At 33.2% G+C, this 20,188-nt stretch overlaps 1 protein-coding gene across 1 annotated transcript; it reads left to right on the top strand.

Annotated features, from left to right (window-relative positions):
- Positions 1-2,712: 2,712 nt before the first annotated feature.
- LOC105449489 (zinc finger protein 808-like) lies at positions 2,713-20,163 on the top strand. The gene is made up of 9 exons (XM_011688744.1): positions 2,713-2,863; positions 2,993-3,169; positions 9,619-9,831; positions 11,771-11,985; positions 12,380-12,425; positions 14,603-14,782; positions 16,001-16,219; positions 17,963-18,328; positions 19,784-20,163. Exons 1-9 carry the CDS (start codon positions 2,713-2,715, stop codon positions 20,161-20,163), a joined length of 1,947 nt encoding a protein of 648 aa, XP_011687046.1.
- The last annotated feature ends 25 nt before the right edge of the window (positions 20,164-20,188 follow it).

Here is a 20,188-nt window from a genome sequence, read left to right as displayed (position 1 = left end):
CAAGGTATACAAATGGAGAGAATCTTTGAGTCTGCACAAACGTATGGAATGCGGTATTGAGCCACGCTTTACCTGCAGCATCTGCGGCAGAAAGTTCAAACATAAGCACCACCTCATGAAACACCAAAACTCAATTCACAAATATCTCAAATAATTTTAAATGAGTTCCCGAGAATAAATTAAATATTTCTCTCCCTCTCTCAAGCCGACCTTCATGACTGAAGAACGCGGTCTCGGATTTTGTACGACACGGGAGCGCACCACCCGTCTCCAAATCTTTCTGTCGGCTGCCATCCTCATCACAATTCACAAATATATTTAATAATAAATTAAGCCAATTGATTCTTTCATTTGTATATTATATATTCATTTTATATATTAATATATTTGTATATTGATTTATATATTTATATATTTATATATTTGTGATATATTAATTGATATTCTTTCTTCTACATGCAATATGTAGTTAGTCTTTTTTTATATGAGAATATATGATGGATTTATTGAAACACAAAATTTAATTTGGGAACGATCACATCTTCTGTGTATTTTTATAGAATCTACTTAGAATTCACTTAAGATTCTGTCTTAATAATCAGAATTACTATGACACAATCTTTTTATTTTTTCATTTTTTCACACATTTTATAAAGATATTCAGAATTCGTAATAATTTCGTGATGTGATCATTCCCGGATGAATACAATGAAAATTTTCTAATAAACAATGAAACCAAGTTTACGTTTTTTCCCCTCATTATCGTTACGACAGTGAATTGAAACGTGAAAATCGAGAAAGAAGGAGAATTTCTTAAAACTCCTATTTATTGATATTTTTATAAATCCGTTTAAACAAAATAATTCTGCAATTTTTGGTTTATTGACTTTTCAATAATCTTTAACTTTAAGTTAAAGATCTTTAACTCTTTGAGTACTGTATGGCAATGATTCTGAGAGCACTGCGAAGTTCTTTCTCAACCCAGCTTAAAATACCGCATGGCTTCCCAACATGTACATAGCTGAGTGTAGGACTTTCCTCAAATGATATTTTTTATTTATAAACCTTAATTATTCAAATAAATTAGGAAATATTAAGAAGAAAAATAATCTAATTGCGTATATATGCTTGCAATACTCAAAGAGTTAATCATTTAATAACAATATGATTATCCCAATAAAGTTTATACATTTGAAAGAAAATATACATTGTTATTGTTGAACAATATCGTTTATATCAAATTCTCAACAAATTTTATTGTTTTCAAAATTGTTAATTAATTAGAGAAAAATCAGAAATGTGAGGATTTTATCATACATTCCGCGAATTTTAAATCTCTTGCAAAATTTATAACAAAAATTCTATAAAATAAAAAAATGGATTAAAAAATAGTTTTTAAATATATTTGTATATATAAAGCATTGTAACGATACATTATTTTTTTATCATATCGACTTTTCGATTCTTTTGTATTGTAATATTATAAAATGCGTTTTCTTACAAGTAAAATATCAATGCGATAAAATCACTGTATAACATTTTGTAAAACATTTACAAAACATAGCAAAATAAAAATACAATATTTCCTACGTTAAAATTATATTTGTACTATCTTTCTATGATTTGTAATAATTGCTGTGACAATTGTGGCAGTGCACATTTCAGCTGCAATAATAATAATTATTATACATATTTTTACACAAATAAGTTTACGTATGTGCTGTATTTGTTTTTATGTATATTTTTTATTAAGATTTTCACATCAATTGCAAAACGTACTAGCAATAAGAGATTATAAGTGCTAACATTATTTTCTGTTAATTGTGATAAAATTCATGTGGAATCCTGAATAAATTTATCAAATAATGTGGCCTGTTTTCCGGGAAAGACTTAAATTACGAATTGTAATTGTCGAATTTGTAATATGAATTCTTATTTCGTCGCGGAATGTATGAGAGAAATTGATGTGAGGGTTTGATCATGGAACTTACTCCAGAATGTACACACGCACCATTTATAATCTTTCTTTCAGGTGATCGAGATCCGTTGACCATAGAGTTCCCGTGCAAGACTTGCGGCAAGATCTACAACCACAAGTCTTCAATGTACACCCATGTACGACTGTGCGGCAAGCAGCCCAAATTCAGCTGTGTTCTTTGTGGCAGGAGATTCAAGTACAAACACAGACTGCAGTCGCATCTTATGTCGAATGTGCACGCTTTACGAAAATGATGACAATTTAATTGCATCAGCGCTGATGACAATTTGATTGATTCAGGAGTGTCCTTTATATATCGTCATTTATATCGCATTGTGAACGCAAATGTGTGTGTAGCAAAGTAAAATGTTTAATATTAATAAAAATTCAGTTTTATTTCCCTAGCAAATGTTATCTTCTAAATCCCATGCTTAGGGGCTTATATCGCGAATTATTAAAAAAACATTTCTAGCGCAGATCGATCGTCATATTATATTATAAAATAAAAATGAGACCCAACAACTATCTTCCTTTCTATTTTCTCGACAATACAATGAAAATGCGTGTTGCTTCGAAGAGCACATGTATATCTCCTCCCCCCTCCTTTCTTACACAAGAAGTTAGAAACGTGCAAAATTAATTTGCACGTGAAGAGAATAATCTTAAAATCTCCTTTTCCTCGTAGCGCTTTAATATGAATTTTGGAATTACGGAATGCAACAGACGGATTAAATATGAGTTGCAGCAGTAAGAGCTTTAGTGGAAGATCAATGAAACGAACGTTCATGATACATGTGCAACTTTCTCGGCTTAATGCGCTTTCATTCATAGAGGATTCGAATCATGGTAGATGTTATTACGATCGTAATTTACGCGATTGTGCTGGTACGCAGGGCATACGCGACGTTTTCGCGAGGGGAAGGGAGGGATGACTTGGTAGCGCAAAAAAAAACAAACAAAGACATCGTTTGACCTTCGGCACTACATACTGTGACGATTTCTCTTCTTTTTCAGCCTATTTGCGGAAGGCGTGGATCTGCTTCCAGTGTGGTAAGCGTTACCTGTGGCGCGGCTCCCTAAAGAATCATATACGGGTGGAATGCGGCAAAGAGCCGGCCTTCAAGTGTCCCGTCTGCGGCAGGAAGTTCAAGCACAAGCATCGCTGGCAGTCGCACGCGAAGTGCATGCATAGTATTAAATTGTAACGCGAGAGACACTTTGCAAGGGCTGCATCGTCTTCTCTTAACGATGTAATCATTCGCGTGTACATACCTGGATTTAATTTGGAGACAAGCGTCTGCGAGAAAGCACCGTGCGATATTTTTCAAGTCAAGGATACGGGAGAGATGTGTCGGCAGACTTTGTTAACTTCGTATATGACTAGTGATTAAGAAAGAGGCAGGCTCTAAATGAATCTATTTTCTAATAACGAGATTAGCGAACGTTTTACAATGCCTACGCCAATAAAAAAGATTTTGCCGTTAAATTAATATATAGATCTAGCATTTAGTCTTACGTATAGATCAGTATTTGGATTTACAGAATCGTTCGATAAAGTATTTTGTTTTTTTTTTCAAACTTGTATGTGGTTTGTTAATCTCCTAACGCACATGATTCCTGAGGTTCCAAATAAAGAATATTTCATAATGATTTTTGTTGTAAGATCCTTCAGTACAGAATGAATGGATGAAATTAATTCAGTTTCAGCATCATATTGGCTCCGTTTGTAAACAGACTTTAAATTCAATTTAAAGCCAGTGCGAGGTAGGAATATACTTGCAATAAAGTGTGATAATCTCTCATTACTTTTACCTACTTCCAATGAATTTTCGTCAATTCGTCTTCCTGTGCATGCAACAAACTTCTCGACACCAATTTCGATTTTGATCGGGATTCTTTTTTCGATGTCGATGCCCTCAGTGAACGAATTAACTTAAAGTTAAGCTCCAATATAACTTAATTTATATACAGTGAATACTGCCGGTTTTACAAATGCAAAGTTTGTTATTTTTAATCTAAATTCAAGTCTGCGTTTCCTTTCTTTCATCCGAGAACACCATGTACATAATCGGCAGTTTCGCGAAACGAGTACGATCTGCCGATTTACAATTTTGCCGCTCACATCAGTTTTATGTGCAGGACCGAAGAGGACGGACGACCCGAACGAACGTCAGATTTATACGTGCTACTTATGCAGCAAAAACTACTTGCGATTAGGCAGTTTACGTCGTCATCAATTGCAGTGCGGTGGCAAGGAACCGAAAATTAATTGCAATTTCTGCGAAAAGAAGTTCTACAGGCGGGATCGGCTCAAGGAACATTTGTTGGTGTATCACTCTAACTTTTTTTAGCGAAATTTTGCCTACTAAAGTATATCAGTTAAGAAAAGATTAAAGTAGGTCGACGGAGAAACATGCGACGTAAATTTAACATGGATTTAATGTAACATGCGACGTAAATTTAACAATGGATTTAATGTAATATGCGACGTAAATTTAACATGGATCTGTCTTAAAGTCATGCTCTTCAATAAATGATATGCGCACCTATTGAAGTGATAATATATAAATCGGGCGCGACAAATTATTTCGCATGTACATATATGTACTTCGATGTGATTTAAAGTTTTATCTCTGTCGTGGAATATTTTTCAACAAAACGGCAGGGAAATGTACAAACCTTCATATAGCTATTCACATAATAATCAAAAGAAAAAGCAATTTTAATTGCATTTTCTATTGAAAAGTCTATAAATTTTTCACAACCTAATGCAATAAATATTATAATGCAATTAATATTGAATTAAGGGTTACGTACATATTGGAAGTACATTTATGAAGTTATTTGATAAATTTTTTGATTTTTACTTTAACGTTGTAACGCGTTGATCTCCTATGAGTTCCTAAGCTTACATATTTCAGTTGAGCGGTAAATAACTTTTATGTGATTTTGTGATGCATATTAGAATATTTTTTGTTATTAGGTACGAATAATATTATTTTTGTTTGGCTGAAGATCGCAATTTCTTCTTGTGATTAATATTCATGTTATTTGTAATATATTAAAATAAAATTTCTTCATTTTCTTAAATGTATTTCGCTCGAAATTTTTAATAGATAAGGTAATTAAAATGCAATTCTTTCTTACACACGAGCAATATTTTTTAATTATATGCGATACTCGATACAGGATATCTAATATCTCAAAGTACCTGGATGTGCATGTATCACATGTTAGAAAAAAACCCAATTCTCAACAATTTATCCGAAAACAATGTGTAAAGATGACGATTATGTACCAAAATGATTTAAGATTAGTTCTCCAACACCAAGACGCATTGAATCGGGCGTTTTCGATGTTGCGATCGAGAAACAACACCTAGTCGAGGGAACAGCTTATCGATCATCGTCTTTTTTTTTCAGCGTCTTCCCTGAAATCCTGGCCTTGCTTCCAATGCGGCAAACGGTATATGTGGCGGGACTCATTGAACAAACACCAGCGAGTCGAATGCGGGAAAGATCCCACTTACGAATGCCCGATCTGCGGAAGGAAATTCAAGCACAAACACCGGTGGCAGTCGCACGCCAGGCTGATTCATTTTATTAACATATGACCGAGCTACGAATTGATCGATGAATTGTGAAGTGATACGCGCCAAAAAAAGATGATGTTCCTGATCTCCTTTGATTGCATTCTTTAAAACAGTCACACGCGAAAATTACCCGATCTTTCCTTTCTGTTTACTTTTTACAAATTTTTTTTTACAATAGCTTATTCTGGAGAATAATTTAAAAAATCTTAATATGCGAATATTTAAAATCACAATAATCCTCGACTTAAATTAAAAATTTCGTAAATTATCAAAAGTTGACTAATGATATTACTTAGTGATATGAATTTAAACATTTGAACATTTTATAAGTTATTAATTGTAATCGGTTATAAATGAAAAATAATGGAGAAATATCATAACTTCCATATTTTGTATATTCATGTTATTTGTAATATAGTATAATAAAATTTGGTTTCTTCATTTTTTTAAACGTATTTGTTTCGAAATTTTTAATAGATGCGATAATTAAAATAGTAATATAGCAATTATGCTCTGTAGACTATTTTTTTCTTACACACGAGCAATCATTTTTATTATATGCGATGCTCGATACAGGCAATATCCCAAAGTACTGGATCATGTATCACATATTTAGACAAGAAAGAATCCAATTCTCAACAATTTGTCCGAAAGAAATGTGTAAAGACAGCGATTATGTATCAAAATTATTTAATATTAGCCCTCCAACATCAAGACGCATTAAATCGCGCGCTTTCAATGTTACGGTCGAGAAACCCGAGTCGAGGGAACTGCTTATCGATTATTGTCTTTTTTTTCAGCGTTTTCCCTGAAATCCTGGCCTTGCTTCCAATGCGGCAAACGGTATATGTGGCGGGACTCATTGAAGAAACACCAGCGGATCGAATGCGGGAAAGATCCCACTTTCGAGTGCCCGATATGCGGAAGGAAATTCAAACACAAACACCGATGGCAGTCGCACGCCAGACTGATTCATTATATTAACATATGACCGAGCTACGAACTGATCGACGAATTGTGAAGTAATACATGCCAAAAAAGGATGATCCTGATCATGATGTTCCTGATCTTCTCTAATTGCATTCTTTAAAACAGTCACAAAATCACCCGATCTTTTTTTTTCTGTTTGTAATTTTTCTAAACTTTTTTTTATAATAGTTTATTCTGGAATAAAAAAATCCTAATATGCGAATATTGAAAATTACAATAATCTTCAATTTAAATTTCGTAAATTATCACAGTTAGTGATATTGCTTAGTGACATGAATTCAATATTTTTTAATTGAAACTTTTCAGTTTAATTAATCTTCAAAATAATTAAAATACTATTCGATAATTGAATATTAAGTACATGTTCTTTTTATTTGATAACATTGTAGTTAATAAATGAATAGCGCTTTTTCGTTTCTTTTATACAACCGTTCCTATACTGATTTCCTCGTTATTAATTTTCCTTTCGTTACTTTAGATCAGGATAAATTCCTTTGTCAATGCCGGTCTAAGAATACGTAATATAAAATCGCAATATTGTCGAAAATATAATTGCAAAGAATGTTCATGTTTGCTTTCTGAGACAGTTTATATAATTGAGATTATAAAAGGCGGAAATGCGCTTGAGCGGCGTCAAAGCGATGTAAATAAAATGTTTCAAAGATATTTCGTGTGTGCAGAGATTTTCTTCCTTTATATAAATATCCTATTGTTGATTTCTGTGATACTCAGCTAACATATCCGTTTAGTAACTATTCGCATACGTAAATAACATTAGATGTGTCATAACATTAGATCAATTTTTATATCCATGTTTTTCTTTATTAAGACATTTTAGACAATCTATAATTCACATCAGAATTCAGAATAGAGTTCTGTTTATAATTTTATTTGCCGTGTACTACGAAAAACATTCGAAGAATATACGCATATACGTATAAAATAAATATTAAAATACACACATGTATAAAAATGCACGGCACATATTACAAATTACAAATAGAATTGTATCCTGAGGTCTAACGTCTATTAAACATTGTCTAAAATGAGCTTTAATTATAATACATTTCAGCAATAAAGAGAATGCATTTTGAGAACGTAAATGCCTGAAATTATGTTTCAACATTTATCCTGTTTACGATATCCTTCATTCACAAATGATGCATTCATTAATAATTGATAATTGTACTAAATTCTCTATTTTTCTGTATTCATCGCGCGTATTGCGTGTGTGTGTATTTGGGAAGTCTTACTAACCAGAAATCTCTATCACTTTCAGGAGATAGACAGGCAATTGAACTTCAAATCTGGTATGACGAGTGAGTGGATTGGGTACATATGCCTGAATTGCGGAAAATGTTGCTACAATAACGCTCATATATTAAGCAGAGAATGCATAATAAATGGACGCCAGTTTGCCTGTGTGTTTTATGCGATAAAGTCTTCAGACAGGAATCTCACTTGCAAAGACACATGAAAAGCGAACACGAAATCGTCAGAATCGTCTAAACTCTAACAGCTTGTCGCTAAGTAAAGATTTCGAGTGCATTTTCAAACTTTATTATGAAGAGAGTATTTTATTTTTATTTTTATGAAGAAATAAACATTTGTGCGTTTTCCTTTACTTTACTATATACTTGATTATGTTGTATCTATAACAGAACGAAATAAATTCCGTATAATTAAGAAATTTGTTTGATCGATAATTACGTTCTTCTCCCGCAAGACGCAGTAAACAAAATTTTATTATATATAAAATACATTTGACATATATATAAATTATAAATGTACACAATCAATTATATAATTTTGTTGATTAGAAAGTGTTTCGTATTTTCGTCAAGTATAGGATGACTCGAATACATGAAAATACGAAAAAACTTTCTGACTAACCTGATTATGTATAGGTACATGTATACATTGAAAAGTAAAAAAGTCATCTAAATTATAGCATTTACATAAGCAGTTTACAAAATCTAATCAGTTTACAAAAGACATAGATGATATTTTATCCATGTAAAATCAGGCAAGTTATATTTTGTTACCAATGCAATGCATTCATACATGGATATAAATTATTATGTATTATTATGTCGGAATTTAAATAAATTAAAATTATAATATCTCTCTCAGTACTACTGCTCTTGTCAGAGCATGGTGACTTCTCCTCGTATTTCTGCTATGTGCGCTATTTACACTTTTACACTGCAGATATAAAGCATATAAAGCTGTCGCGCTGCTCCTCGCGCCACGATCATCACACAATTCTCCGCATATAACAACAAAAATAAGCCAAAAATATAAATCTAAATTATTAAATGACACAACACTAGGTATAACTCCGAAAGATTCAATAGAAAAATCGGAAAGATCAAGGAAAAAAAGTTTAAAAATAAAAAGAGAAAACGGAGCTGATTTAGAAGATTATTATCTCGCTATGACAAAGTCAACCGATGAGAAATTGGAGATCACTCAAAACATAAAAATTAAAAATTTAACTATCAAATCTGAGTTCTTCAATTCTGAGTGAGTGCTGCCACTCTGAATTAAAAAAACTCAGATTTGATGTTAGTTAAATTTTCTATTGAATAGAAAAATCGGGACCTACAGTTTAACGTCGATTCCGAGCGGCAGCAATTTTTAAGAAGAGGTTCTCTTTGGCAAAGATACTCTCGGTGGTTTGTCGTAGCCTTCCGAGAGGCGGCGATCGCTTTCGAATCGATTTAAATCGATCTTGGAGTTATATTCTGGGTGAATCTTTAGCATATAAAGCTATCGCGCTGCTCCTCGCACCACAATCGTCACAGGCGAATAAAATATAAAATTATAATATAGGTATTTGTCATATCTTTTTTTTTTTAGCAATATTTCAAACTAATAAACTTAAATACTCCTTAATAAAGGGCCTGCCTTCTGCAGTGGAGTTAAAAGGTTTAAACTCTTTTTCACTTGTCTTATCTCAGTGGGGCAGCCAGTTAGCCATAAAATAACCACAATGCTCCTAATTTTTAATTACTTGATGATTTAATCTCCTTCGCTTTTCTGTTTTACTTTTCAGTCCCGAAACTGATCGTGAAGAATATAGAGAAGCTGAAGTACGCAAAGAAGCCAGTGATTTACAAGTGCACGAGATGCACCAGGAGTTATCAATTGGAAACGTCCTTGCGAAGACATCAGAGATTGGAGTGCGGCGTCGAGCCCAAGCACGAATGCCTGCTATGTGGCAAGAAATTCACGTATAAATTCATGCTAACTCATCATATAGGCTCCTGTCAGAAAAAGAAGCAGTACTTTACTGTCGCCAAAAAAATGCTTAGACGCGTCTAATCTCTCGATTGGACGATACGTTATGGTTCAAAGAGAATGTTTTTTTATTTCTATGTTTATAAAAGATATTTAACGTTTGTCCAAATGGGATTGTATTGGCAAACTACGTTAATTAATTCCAAGTTACTTATTTATTTTTCTTTCTAAGTTACAATCACGTTATTATGGAAATTGTTGTTAATCAATTGTTATTAGCGCTCAGTACAATTTTGACACGCACAAAAAGATTTGTTTTAGAACTAGTGTTTCCTTATAATCTGAATTTTTTTTCGAAATCATATTACTAACAAGAAGATCGCAATAATAACAGTTTGTTCTCGCTATGCAATGTCAATGTCGATAAAGTATGATGTATCTGGTAAATATCACACAGTTACATATTTCTGAAAGTGTCGTAAGCTTGTAATTTGTGTAAAGACTTTTTATTTGTATTGTCAAAGAGTGTCATTTTTTATTATTAGATTAGAAAACAATTATGATTTGTGCTACCGTTATTGTATTACGATGCAAAATATGTCTGATTCATTCGAACATCTTATTTTATCTAAGAACAGGTTTGTAGAATAAGTCTTGTTTGTTATGTACAATAAATTGATATCGATTTTTTTTAATTATTTCGGAATTTTAGAAGTTTTATTTATTTTTGACACATATGTATCAGATAAAGTTTACTAGATTTATTTGTTAAGATACCAAGAAAATGAAATAAGAAATATTTACTGTGTTTAGAGTCTTTTCTTAAATTGTGTACGAATTATATGAATGTACATAATAATTTGGAATGTTTAGAACTTCAAGAGAGAAAAAGTGTTTGTAGTTTCACTGTCACACAACATCTTTACATAAACGTATTAGTGATATACGCACAGTGATTTTTAATAATGCAATAAACTGTCGAAGAAAGAAATGCTGACATTTTTATTTCTTGTTGTATGAAAATAAAAACAGAATTTATAATACCAAGCTATATGTATTCGTATTAATAAATTAAAGACCTGTCGATAATAAAATCTTGTATATTAATTCGTTTATTTAATTATTTCTGTCCTTAACACCCATTTTTAAATGATATCTAAAAATTTTAATAACAAATGATGTTTTCTACTTTACATAAAAATCCGCAACAGCATGCCTTACTCTTTTTTTTTTACCTCTTCACCTCATTTATTTTTCCGCTCTTTTCATAATTTATCTCTTCTGCATCATCGCACTTTCATTAATGACATTTCTTTACAGCTTATGCAAATCAAATTTTAGCAACTACTTTGATCAAACAACTTTTTTGATTTTCCGGTCGGAAGTGGAAGTCCTAACTGCACGAACTTAATCACTGCAATGCTTACCAGACACTGGCTATGGATGAAGTTATAAAAAGGTTCCTGATGCATTAATCATTCATTAAACGCTCATAATTAATCAATTAATTGCCGACAATAGTACATAATTTTTAATTTTTAATATATTTTATTCCATTTTTCCGATTTTAAGGGATAGTTTTACTCTAATTTTTCCTATCATTTGCCAATTTTGCCTTTTTTAAACAAACAGAAGTTTCCGTAATTATGTGTATATTACTCTATGTGTAGGATACTCTCCGCAAATTGTATTCTCACCTTAGATTATGTGATTTTTTAAAATCATTTTTAATTAGGCTACAGAGAGAAGTTGATGACCGAGACTATGCACAATCTTATTATCTTTGTATCTTTAATTGAAATCCATTGAAGATGAAAGAAATCGTAATTAGATCGTTCTGTCCATATTTTTTAGTCAAAGCCATTTCGTTCGATCTCTATTTCCGGTTTGGGGGAGCATTGCGATTACGACATAGCGTCAAACAAATCGCATACGAATTGTCTAACCACATTGTCCTCTCGTTGCAGGTCTACTGGCGCAGATGCTGATGTCGCAAGACGACAGCGAGTGGAGTCAACGCGCGAGCGGCGCGAGCGGATCGCCGTACAAGATGTCGAGGGGCATCCGAAAGAAGAGCACGGGCGACGCCAAGTACGAGTGCAACAGGTGCGGGAAAACGTACAAGGCCACGACGTCCTTGAGCCGACACAAGCGACTTGAGTGCGGCGTCGTGCCTTGCGAGGTATGCCCCATCTGCGGTCGCAGATTCAAGCACAGATTCGTCCTAAACGCCCACATCGTCGGCTGCGAGAGAAGAATGAATCAGACGATACAGAAGAAGGATTACGATTAGGGGCCGCGCGTTAATCAGTGACGAAGAAAGCGATGGATCACAAGCGAAGATCATGATCAACAAATTGTACAGAACAACTCATGGAACCGGTTGAAATATTTTTGATCGACGTGACGTACTTTCAGAATGTGTGTAACTAAAAATGCAAACAATTTCGTGTAAAATAGATACTTACTTGCGTAAATAATGTAAGATGAACGTATATCCCAAGATATTCGACATGCAAATGTTTAATTTAGGCGAGTAAAAGAATAATTTTATAAGATTATTTTTTTTTTTTTAGATTCCAAAAGCCGAATCGGAATTGCTGAAAATGATAAAGAGAATAGGTATTCTCTTTTCTCACAAACGCTTCGGTATTTTTACATCTCTCTCTTTCTCTCTGCACATAAACATATTTTTTCCTCCATTCCAAATAAGAAACATTTTTATCACTCGGTTAGTTAGATATTATAATTAAAAGTGGATATACGAATTTATATACGCGCAATTTTACAAGATGGATAAATGATCGTTTTGCGAAAAACATGTTTGTTAATACGTACGTCTGCATACGTATTTCGATACATATTTATGATGAAGGCATCACAGCCATTAATGTATTTAATCTTTTACTATTTGTGCAGTTCAGTCATACAAAATAGTCATGTATAATACATAGTCATCTGTTAATCCAAGCCAAACGCATATTGTTATTTTGACACAAACGATATCGTCCATGCTTTTTATCCGCGAACGAACGAATGCTGCAAATATATACTTCCTATTTTTTATCATAGAATAAAGTCCTGTAATTACTCGATGCGTAAATCTGTATGTACCGTACACATATTGAGAATATAAAACTGTTAAAACACGAGCTCATTCATGTTTTAATTTATCATAACTGCGATTCTCATGATTCGCGAATATAACGATCTTGCGTGATTAACATGAAAATTTTAATCGAAAAGCTACTAACGAAATAACAATAATCACGCATCTTTTAAATTGCACAATCATTTCGCATCTGTTTTGTCCCGCGTTCTGATTTGCATTCAATTTAATTTATTTTTTTTTTAGCTTTATTCTGATAATGGAAGACACAGTCCACAACACAGTCCACATTCAGAAATTTTATGCTTTATGTTTTATGTTTTTCGTACCTTCTAAATATGAAAGAAGATAATTTTTTTTTGTTTTAATTAATTGTATGATAATAAATATTGATAAGTATTGATAAGTATTGATAAGTATTAATAATAAATAAACGATTATTGAAATATAAAATTCAATCAAACTTTGTTCCTAAAACAGGGTTGATTTTTAATTGACCGAAATACCTCTTATCTTACAATTTTCAACGCCTTACATCTTTTTGAAAATATATAAGTAATATATTGTTACCATTTAAAATTGAAATATGTCCTCTTATATAAATATTCTTTACATAATTTTTAATATAACAAATATAATTTTTATGATTAATTCTAATTCACTTATTGTGTACTACGATATTTTTTAACAACATATTCAAACGCTTAATGAATTTATATATTTTTTATTTCCACATCGGTTTAATCGGTTTTGGATATATAACTGTTTCTCATTGCTATGTTGCAATACTCCATTAAATTAAATTATTGCTCACTCGTTGTAAAGTGACTCAACAAACATTTTTTAAATTCAAATTTTAAATCTACATCTCATCTTTTCTCATCTTTTTTCTTTCTTTTGAAAGCACCATGTTTATGGTCATCAACTTCATGAAACAATCTGACGATTTTCAATTTTTCCACACGCATCAATTTTATAACAATAAACAGAAAGAAAGGTAGGAAGCATATTTTCCTATGATCTCAAAGATACGGATGACCCTTCAAACGAGAAACAGTGCAATAATGCGATAATGAATACAAGTTATTAAGCAGTTTACGTTCTTTTCGTCATCGATTCTATTGCGGATCTTGTCAAAACGAAATGGAATATTGTACGTTTCCCTAATGTTTACGATTTTAATAAAAAAAAAAGAAATTATTATATTTCCAAATGTGTAATTATGTAAATATATATCGTGTGGACTTTCACTGTGTGTTACACAACGTAATATCTTCTTCTCAATTTCATTTGATTTAACATGCCTCAATTAACAAATGAAGATTATATAATATACAATCCAGCTGATCAAACTGTAATAATATAAATGTAATAATATAAAGAACCTTTAATTTTTGTCCTTAGAAGTGACAATTATTAGTAAAACTTTAATATGAAATTCAGTAATTATAAGGATACATGACTTAACAAGTGGTTTTCGCCATGAGAAAAATAAATTATTATACGATTATCATAAGATTAAATCTATAATGCAAAAATTAGTACTCATTCCAATGTATTCGGTTGAGTGTTAATTTGATCGTTTACCGAATCTCTTATCTATTGATCTAAATAATTACTGTCATTTCAGTTGTATTGATATTATCGCCATCAATTTCGCGAGAATAACAAAGTCTTTTCCGTATTGCAGACGGTGTCCTGATGAACGAGTATAACGAAATTAACGCTAGCCATCTAAATCCCTCCGTCTCTGTATCCCGAAATTTCATAAATCCTGTCCAAGTGGTGCGGCCGCAATACATGTGCGGCGAGTGCGGCAAAGGATATACATGGATGGACAACCTACGCCGGCATCAAAGACTGGAGTGCGGCAAGCTGCCTAAATGGCATTGCGAAATCTGCATGAAAATGTTCTACCGTCGATACGAATTAACCAAGCATATAAACTCGAAACATCAGAAAGCGTGATTAATTTTCCTGCGGAATGGAGAAAAATTTTCGCTCGTTCTTTCGTTGAATAGTGTTAGATTTTTCGTCTTGCCCACCATGATTATTTTATAATTATATATAATGCAATTTGTATATTATATAATTTGTATATAATATACATAATATTTATGTTATAATTATATTTAGACGTGCAAGGCGACGAATACGATCTTGATTTGGACTTTATTTTCTTTCAATTAAAATTTTCATTAAGCCAAGTTTCATACTTGGCTTTCATTAGATAATGACATGATGTTGTATCATGCAACATTAATAACGGATAGGTTACGAATTAATCAATCGATATGAACTCAAAGTATTGTCGAATTAATAATCAATCCTTTCGGGACAAATACTTTTTATCGAATAAAAACAGATCTTAAATTTCTCTCATTTTTTTCTTTTTTTTTCTTCAATTATTCTAGAATTTGATGTACCTTTTATCATACTAATGACCCGTATTATATAACGAAACAACATGTATATGCATCTTGTTATATTGAAATGAAGAAAAACGTTATGTTTTGAGTATAAAATACGTTCTGATAAAGATGCTGTTATTAGTTCACTTTACTAATTTTCTCTCTTAATCCATTTCATAAATATTATCAGATTGTATTTATATTATTACAAAACGTATCATACGTATCATACAATGTCAGCAATTATAAACAAATAAAATATTATAAAGCGGATATTTATTTAATATGTAATTTGCCTCTTCGCGAATCTATATATCAATAAAATAATATTATTTGAAGAAATAATGATTGAACATTATGTTGCGTTCCTATCATTTTCCTGTTTTTTTGTCTCATAAATGTACATAACATTGTACATTGTGACATTACATTTAATAATTATTTATTCACTCGAAGTTCTACCACGCATTCGTGGAGCTGTACTTTTTCAATTCATCGATAACAGCGTACTCACACGCTCACTTTTTTCAAATGCATGCGCTTATATAAGACTCTTTTTCCTCATAATTTCTCTCTCTCTCTCTCTCTCTCTCTCTCTCTCTTTCGCGAATTTTTAGACAGTCCACAGACGTCTTACTAAACTTAACGAATGTTTCTTTTTTTTCTTTTTTTTATAGATAGCGGCGATGAACTGTCCAATTGGTTACTTGAACCGTTCGTAAAGCAGGAGTTCGATGAGGGCTGCTTCGAATTCGTGGCTACCGATTACAGCCAACTATCTCCGGAGTATTTGGAACGTAGGAAAAAGCAGATGAAGGTTGCCACGCTCGTCTGCCAGGAATGCGGAAAAAAATTCTCGAGGATCGACAGTCTCAAACGACACGAAAAGCTGTATTGTAAAAAGAAGACCAAGCCCACGTGCTGACCACCTGTACCACCTGCACGCGGCAGAAAATCGAAAAGAAATCATTGTCTTCGCGCAATTACATAAAGAGTGCACGTGCGCCTTATTTAATTAGAGACAGAACCAATGTGCAGAATCGTGTTTATATACATATATGAACGATCTGTCGTAGATTTATTCAAGTTTTTATTATTTCGCGAAAGTGCGTAAGACTTTCTCAGGGAGACTTGCAAATATAACACCGAATGTTAGAACTTAGATTGGAATTAGTGTACGCTAATTTATCCTTTATGGGACAGAAGTGAAGAGAACGGAAGCGTGAGCCTTATTGAGATATCTTTTGCACTTCTTAGGATTGGGGATAGCATACGAATTTGATTTATAGCAAAATAAAGTAGAAAAATTTAATATAAAATATATTCTAGAAGATATATTCTTTCAGGCCTGTCCAACGGAAAGGCTTTTACTCTCGCAAGTAACAGTAAACGCGCTAATAGCTAGATCATGATTACACTGATGTAACACACATGTCTTGTAATGATCTATGCGGGAGAATTGATTGAAATTGACTAAAATTCATAAACGATTTCAACTTCTATTCTTTAACATAATAATAATATTATCTCTCTGAACGAGATAATAATGAGGAAAAAGCTCCTAAGTAAAGTACTAATTGTAAGTGTTTTGGACAGGCCTGTAATCTCTTTCTATTCGCTAATTTCTATTTTCACTTTGTGTTGAAGAAGAAAGAGCTCCAATATTCTTTTTGCGCCATATTTTTTTTTCTTTATTTGCTTTCATTTATTTCGTGTTTTGATGTATTTACAATCTTTTTTCCATATTCGCGAATTTAAAACTGACGTAATCATATTTATGGCTCCCGAAAGGGATTACAACATTATATCTTGTACTTCTTCTACTCACATAATCTTCAAAACCTTTTTAACTTCTTATAAACTGAAGCATAAATCGATTTCATACGGAGCTCAATTGGTTTTTAAAAACTGGAGGACAAAAAGAGAGAAGCATTTTTCAATAAATCGCTAAGTAGATATATTTTGTATGTTCTAAATATATTTTAAGAGAATTAGTTTTAAGTTTTATTCTTTAATCAAATGAACGAAAGATAAGTAAAATGATTATATACATCTTTTTCATTAAACTTATTTCTACATCTATCTTTTCTATATTCGTGGTATTTATATTCACGACGATTTTGCAAAACGATAATGTAACAAATGAAATTTATGTAGTTTGTAATTCTCACATTTTGTAGTTCTCAATAAAAATGAATTAGTTCACATCGTGTGTACGTTGATATATGACAATATGATATGTTCATTATTTTTCTAATCAATAAATACGTGCAAATTTTGAGAAAGTAAATTTCTTGTTGACCTTTTAAATCCTACTTTTTATACAAAGTTGTATGAACGAAGAAAAATATCGCGAACCTCTTATTATCTTCCTAACAAAAGAAACCTCCAAGAAAAAAATCTTGTGATTAATAATTGTAGTTTTCGAGTGAACTTCCCATTTTCTCCCTCTTTCTCTCTTTCTCCCCCCTTTTTTTTTAATTCCTCTGTAATTCTACAATCTTTCACTTTATAATTATCAAGAGCAGAAGGTAATTTAAATTATGCATGCTGCTGGCTTTATGCTGCTCGCTTGCCAGTCGCCCTGCACGTCTTGCCACGTATTCTCGCTTTTTAACAGACTAACGGTGTCTTTACAGATGAGAACGGGCAGTGCACGGTGGAAAAGAGCAACGACGAAGAGCCGGAGGTCTGCGAGGTGCCCTTTCACGGTCAGCTTAACTACCTGCTCTGCGACTCGCCGATCCTGAACAGCGTGGAGGCAAACGTGGTCCAGAAAAATTCAAAGTCCTGCCAGCAATTTCGTTGCGACGGATGCGGCAGAGCGTACACGAGAGTCGACAGCCTGAAACGTCATCAGCAGAAGTGCGACGAGTTTCTGGCGTCGTTCCAGGATCGGCAGGAGACGCTAGAGAGGCTTCAGCAGCAGGAATACTACTGCAATCAGTGCGGCAAATCGTACAGAAGGCTAGACACTTTGCGCCGGCATCAGCGACAAGTGTGCGGTGACAAAGAGAGCAACAATTCTTCAAAAATAGATAAGTCGAGCTTATAAGAAGAAGATCTGATATCGATCGCGATATCGATCAATTTTAGGGAATAGAAAGAGTATATAAAGTGTCAGTTGTGATGGAATAAAATAATACGACTTTGTGAACGGGGCTCTGACTTGCTAAAAACTGTCAGCTAATTTATTAGTTTAAATGCGTTTTCAAAAGAGTTACACTGACATAGCACACCAATGACTGATTTTCTCGTAATTAAATTATAGTGGATTATTAATTGCGCGATATTGACATCTTGCTTCATTAAGAATGTAAAATAATGTGTGAGTGAGAGAGAGAGAGAGAGAGAGAGAGAGAGAGAGAGAGAGAGAGAGAGAGAGAGCTCTGTGTTTTATTGTATACAGTCGATGAGAGATTTAGCTTCAGATTCTATATGAATTTTATTAGATGTCTAATGACACTTACGAGGTAAGCATGTACAAGATCCAAAAAATTAATGCGTGTAAATAAATTTCTATTGTTCACGCGCTATTAAAAAATTTATGAAGAATTTATATATAAATATTTATATATTTATATTTATATTATATTTATATAAATGTTTATATATAAATATTTATATAAATTTTGTCCAACTCTCTGGCAATCACTGCCGATGAAAATTAATAAGAATTATATATAGAATTTAATTTATTTCACATAGATTATATATATATACATATATATACATATATGTCTCACGTTAAACATTACCAACAAACAAAATCTTTTCGTTTAAGCAGTGATTATAAGTTAGTCGCACAATGTAAGATCAAAATAATGTAAGATATATACGAATGTAAGTTACACAAACGGATGTACTTTATTTTATGTATTCTACTTCTATGCATAATTAGTTAAGTTTTTCTTTTTACAAGAACACTAAAAATCACGGACATGGACACATGAAGAGAAAGACCGTAGAATTTAGTTTCTTTTGGAATAATCACGACAATAATGATTGTGTAACAAATAAATGATGATTCTTTAAATGTCGCAAGTGGTAATGCCGCTTTTCCCGTGTGCTCCGATCTCAAGCAGGAACTAATAATTCTAGAAATTCGATTTCGAAGTGAAATGCTGTCGATTAGATCGACGGTAACGATTAAATCGAAGGTACCGATTCCTATAACTGTTCCTAAGAATATTCTTCTTCATGCACGCGTAGAGAATTAATACAGGGACTTCGTTCCATAATATTTCGAGCCCTACGTTGCAAGGAACAAACTAACGCGTCTCATGGGAGCGCTCCTGTTGTCAGCCTCGAGCTTCATGATACTCGTTGCATGCGTATCGTACATTCGTTCTTAAAACTCGATCTGAAAAATGGCCGCGACGTGACGCGATAACTTCGACTCCGTTTTAAACGATTCGAACGTCACCTAATCTCCGACGCTCTGCTTTTTTTTATCGCAGGAGTGGATCAACTGGAGGAGTACGACGCCCTGTGGATGCTGGAGCGCAAGGCACGCAGCATCGGCCAGGAGAGCCAGGAGCCCCTTCCGTTCCCGAGCAAGTCGTACTCGTCGTCGAAGGTGCAGGACGCGTTAGGGGCCGGCAGCGATTACGCGGTCGTTCGGGTGTACAGCTCGGGGAGCTACGCGCCGAATATGATACAGACCCACTACGTTTGCACCGATTGCGGCAAGAGATACAAATGGCTCGACAGCCTCAAGAGGCACCAGAGGGTGGACTGCGGCAACAAGGAGAAAAAGTTCTCCTGTCACGCGTGCGACCGAAAGTTCAAGTATCGATACGAATTACGGAATCACATCACCGCGCATCACGGCGGGTGATTCGTTTCCTCGTAAAGGAAAAGTT

Source organism: Wasmannia auropunctata, unplaced genomic scaffold (assembly GCF_000956235.1).
Source record: "Wasmannia auropunctata unplaced genomic scaffold, wasmannia.A_1.0 LD336076.1, whole genome shotgun sequence".
Taxonomy (NCBI): domain Eukaryota; kingdom Metazoa; phylum Arthropoda; class Insecta; order Hymenoptera; family Formicidae; genus Wasmannia; species Wasmannia auropunctata.
This window is presented reverse-complemented; position numbering and strand designations above follow the sequence as displayed.

Excerpts from the sequence above, each read along its gene's own strand:
- LOC105449489 (XM_011688744.1), top strand. The coding sequence starts at position 2,713 with ATGAGTTGCAGCAGTAAGAGCTTTAGTGGAAGATCAATGAAACGAACG. Across the intron at positions 2,864-2,992 it reads TAATTTACGCGATTGTGCTG|CCTATTTGCGGAAGGCGTGG; the intron begins GTACGCAGGGCA and ends CTTCTTTTTCAG. Across the intron at positions 12,426-14,602 it reads GAAAATGATAAAGAGAATAG|ACGGTGTCCTGATGAACGAG; the intron begins GTATTCTCTTTT and ends TCCGTATTGCAG.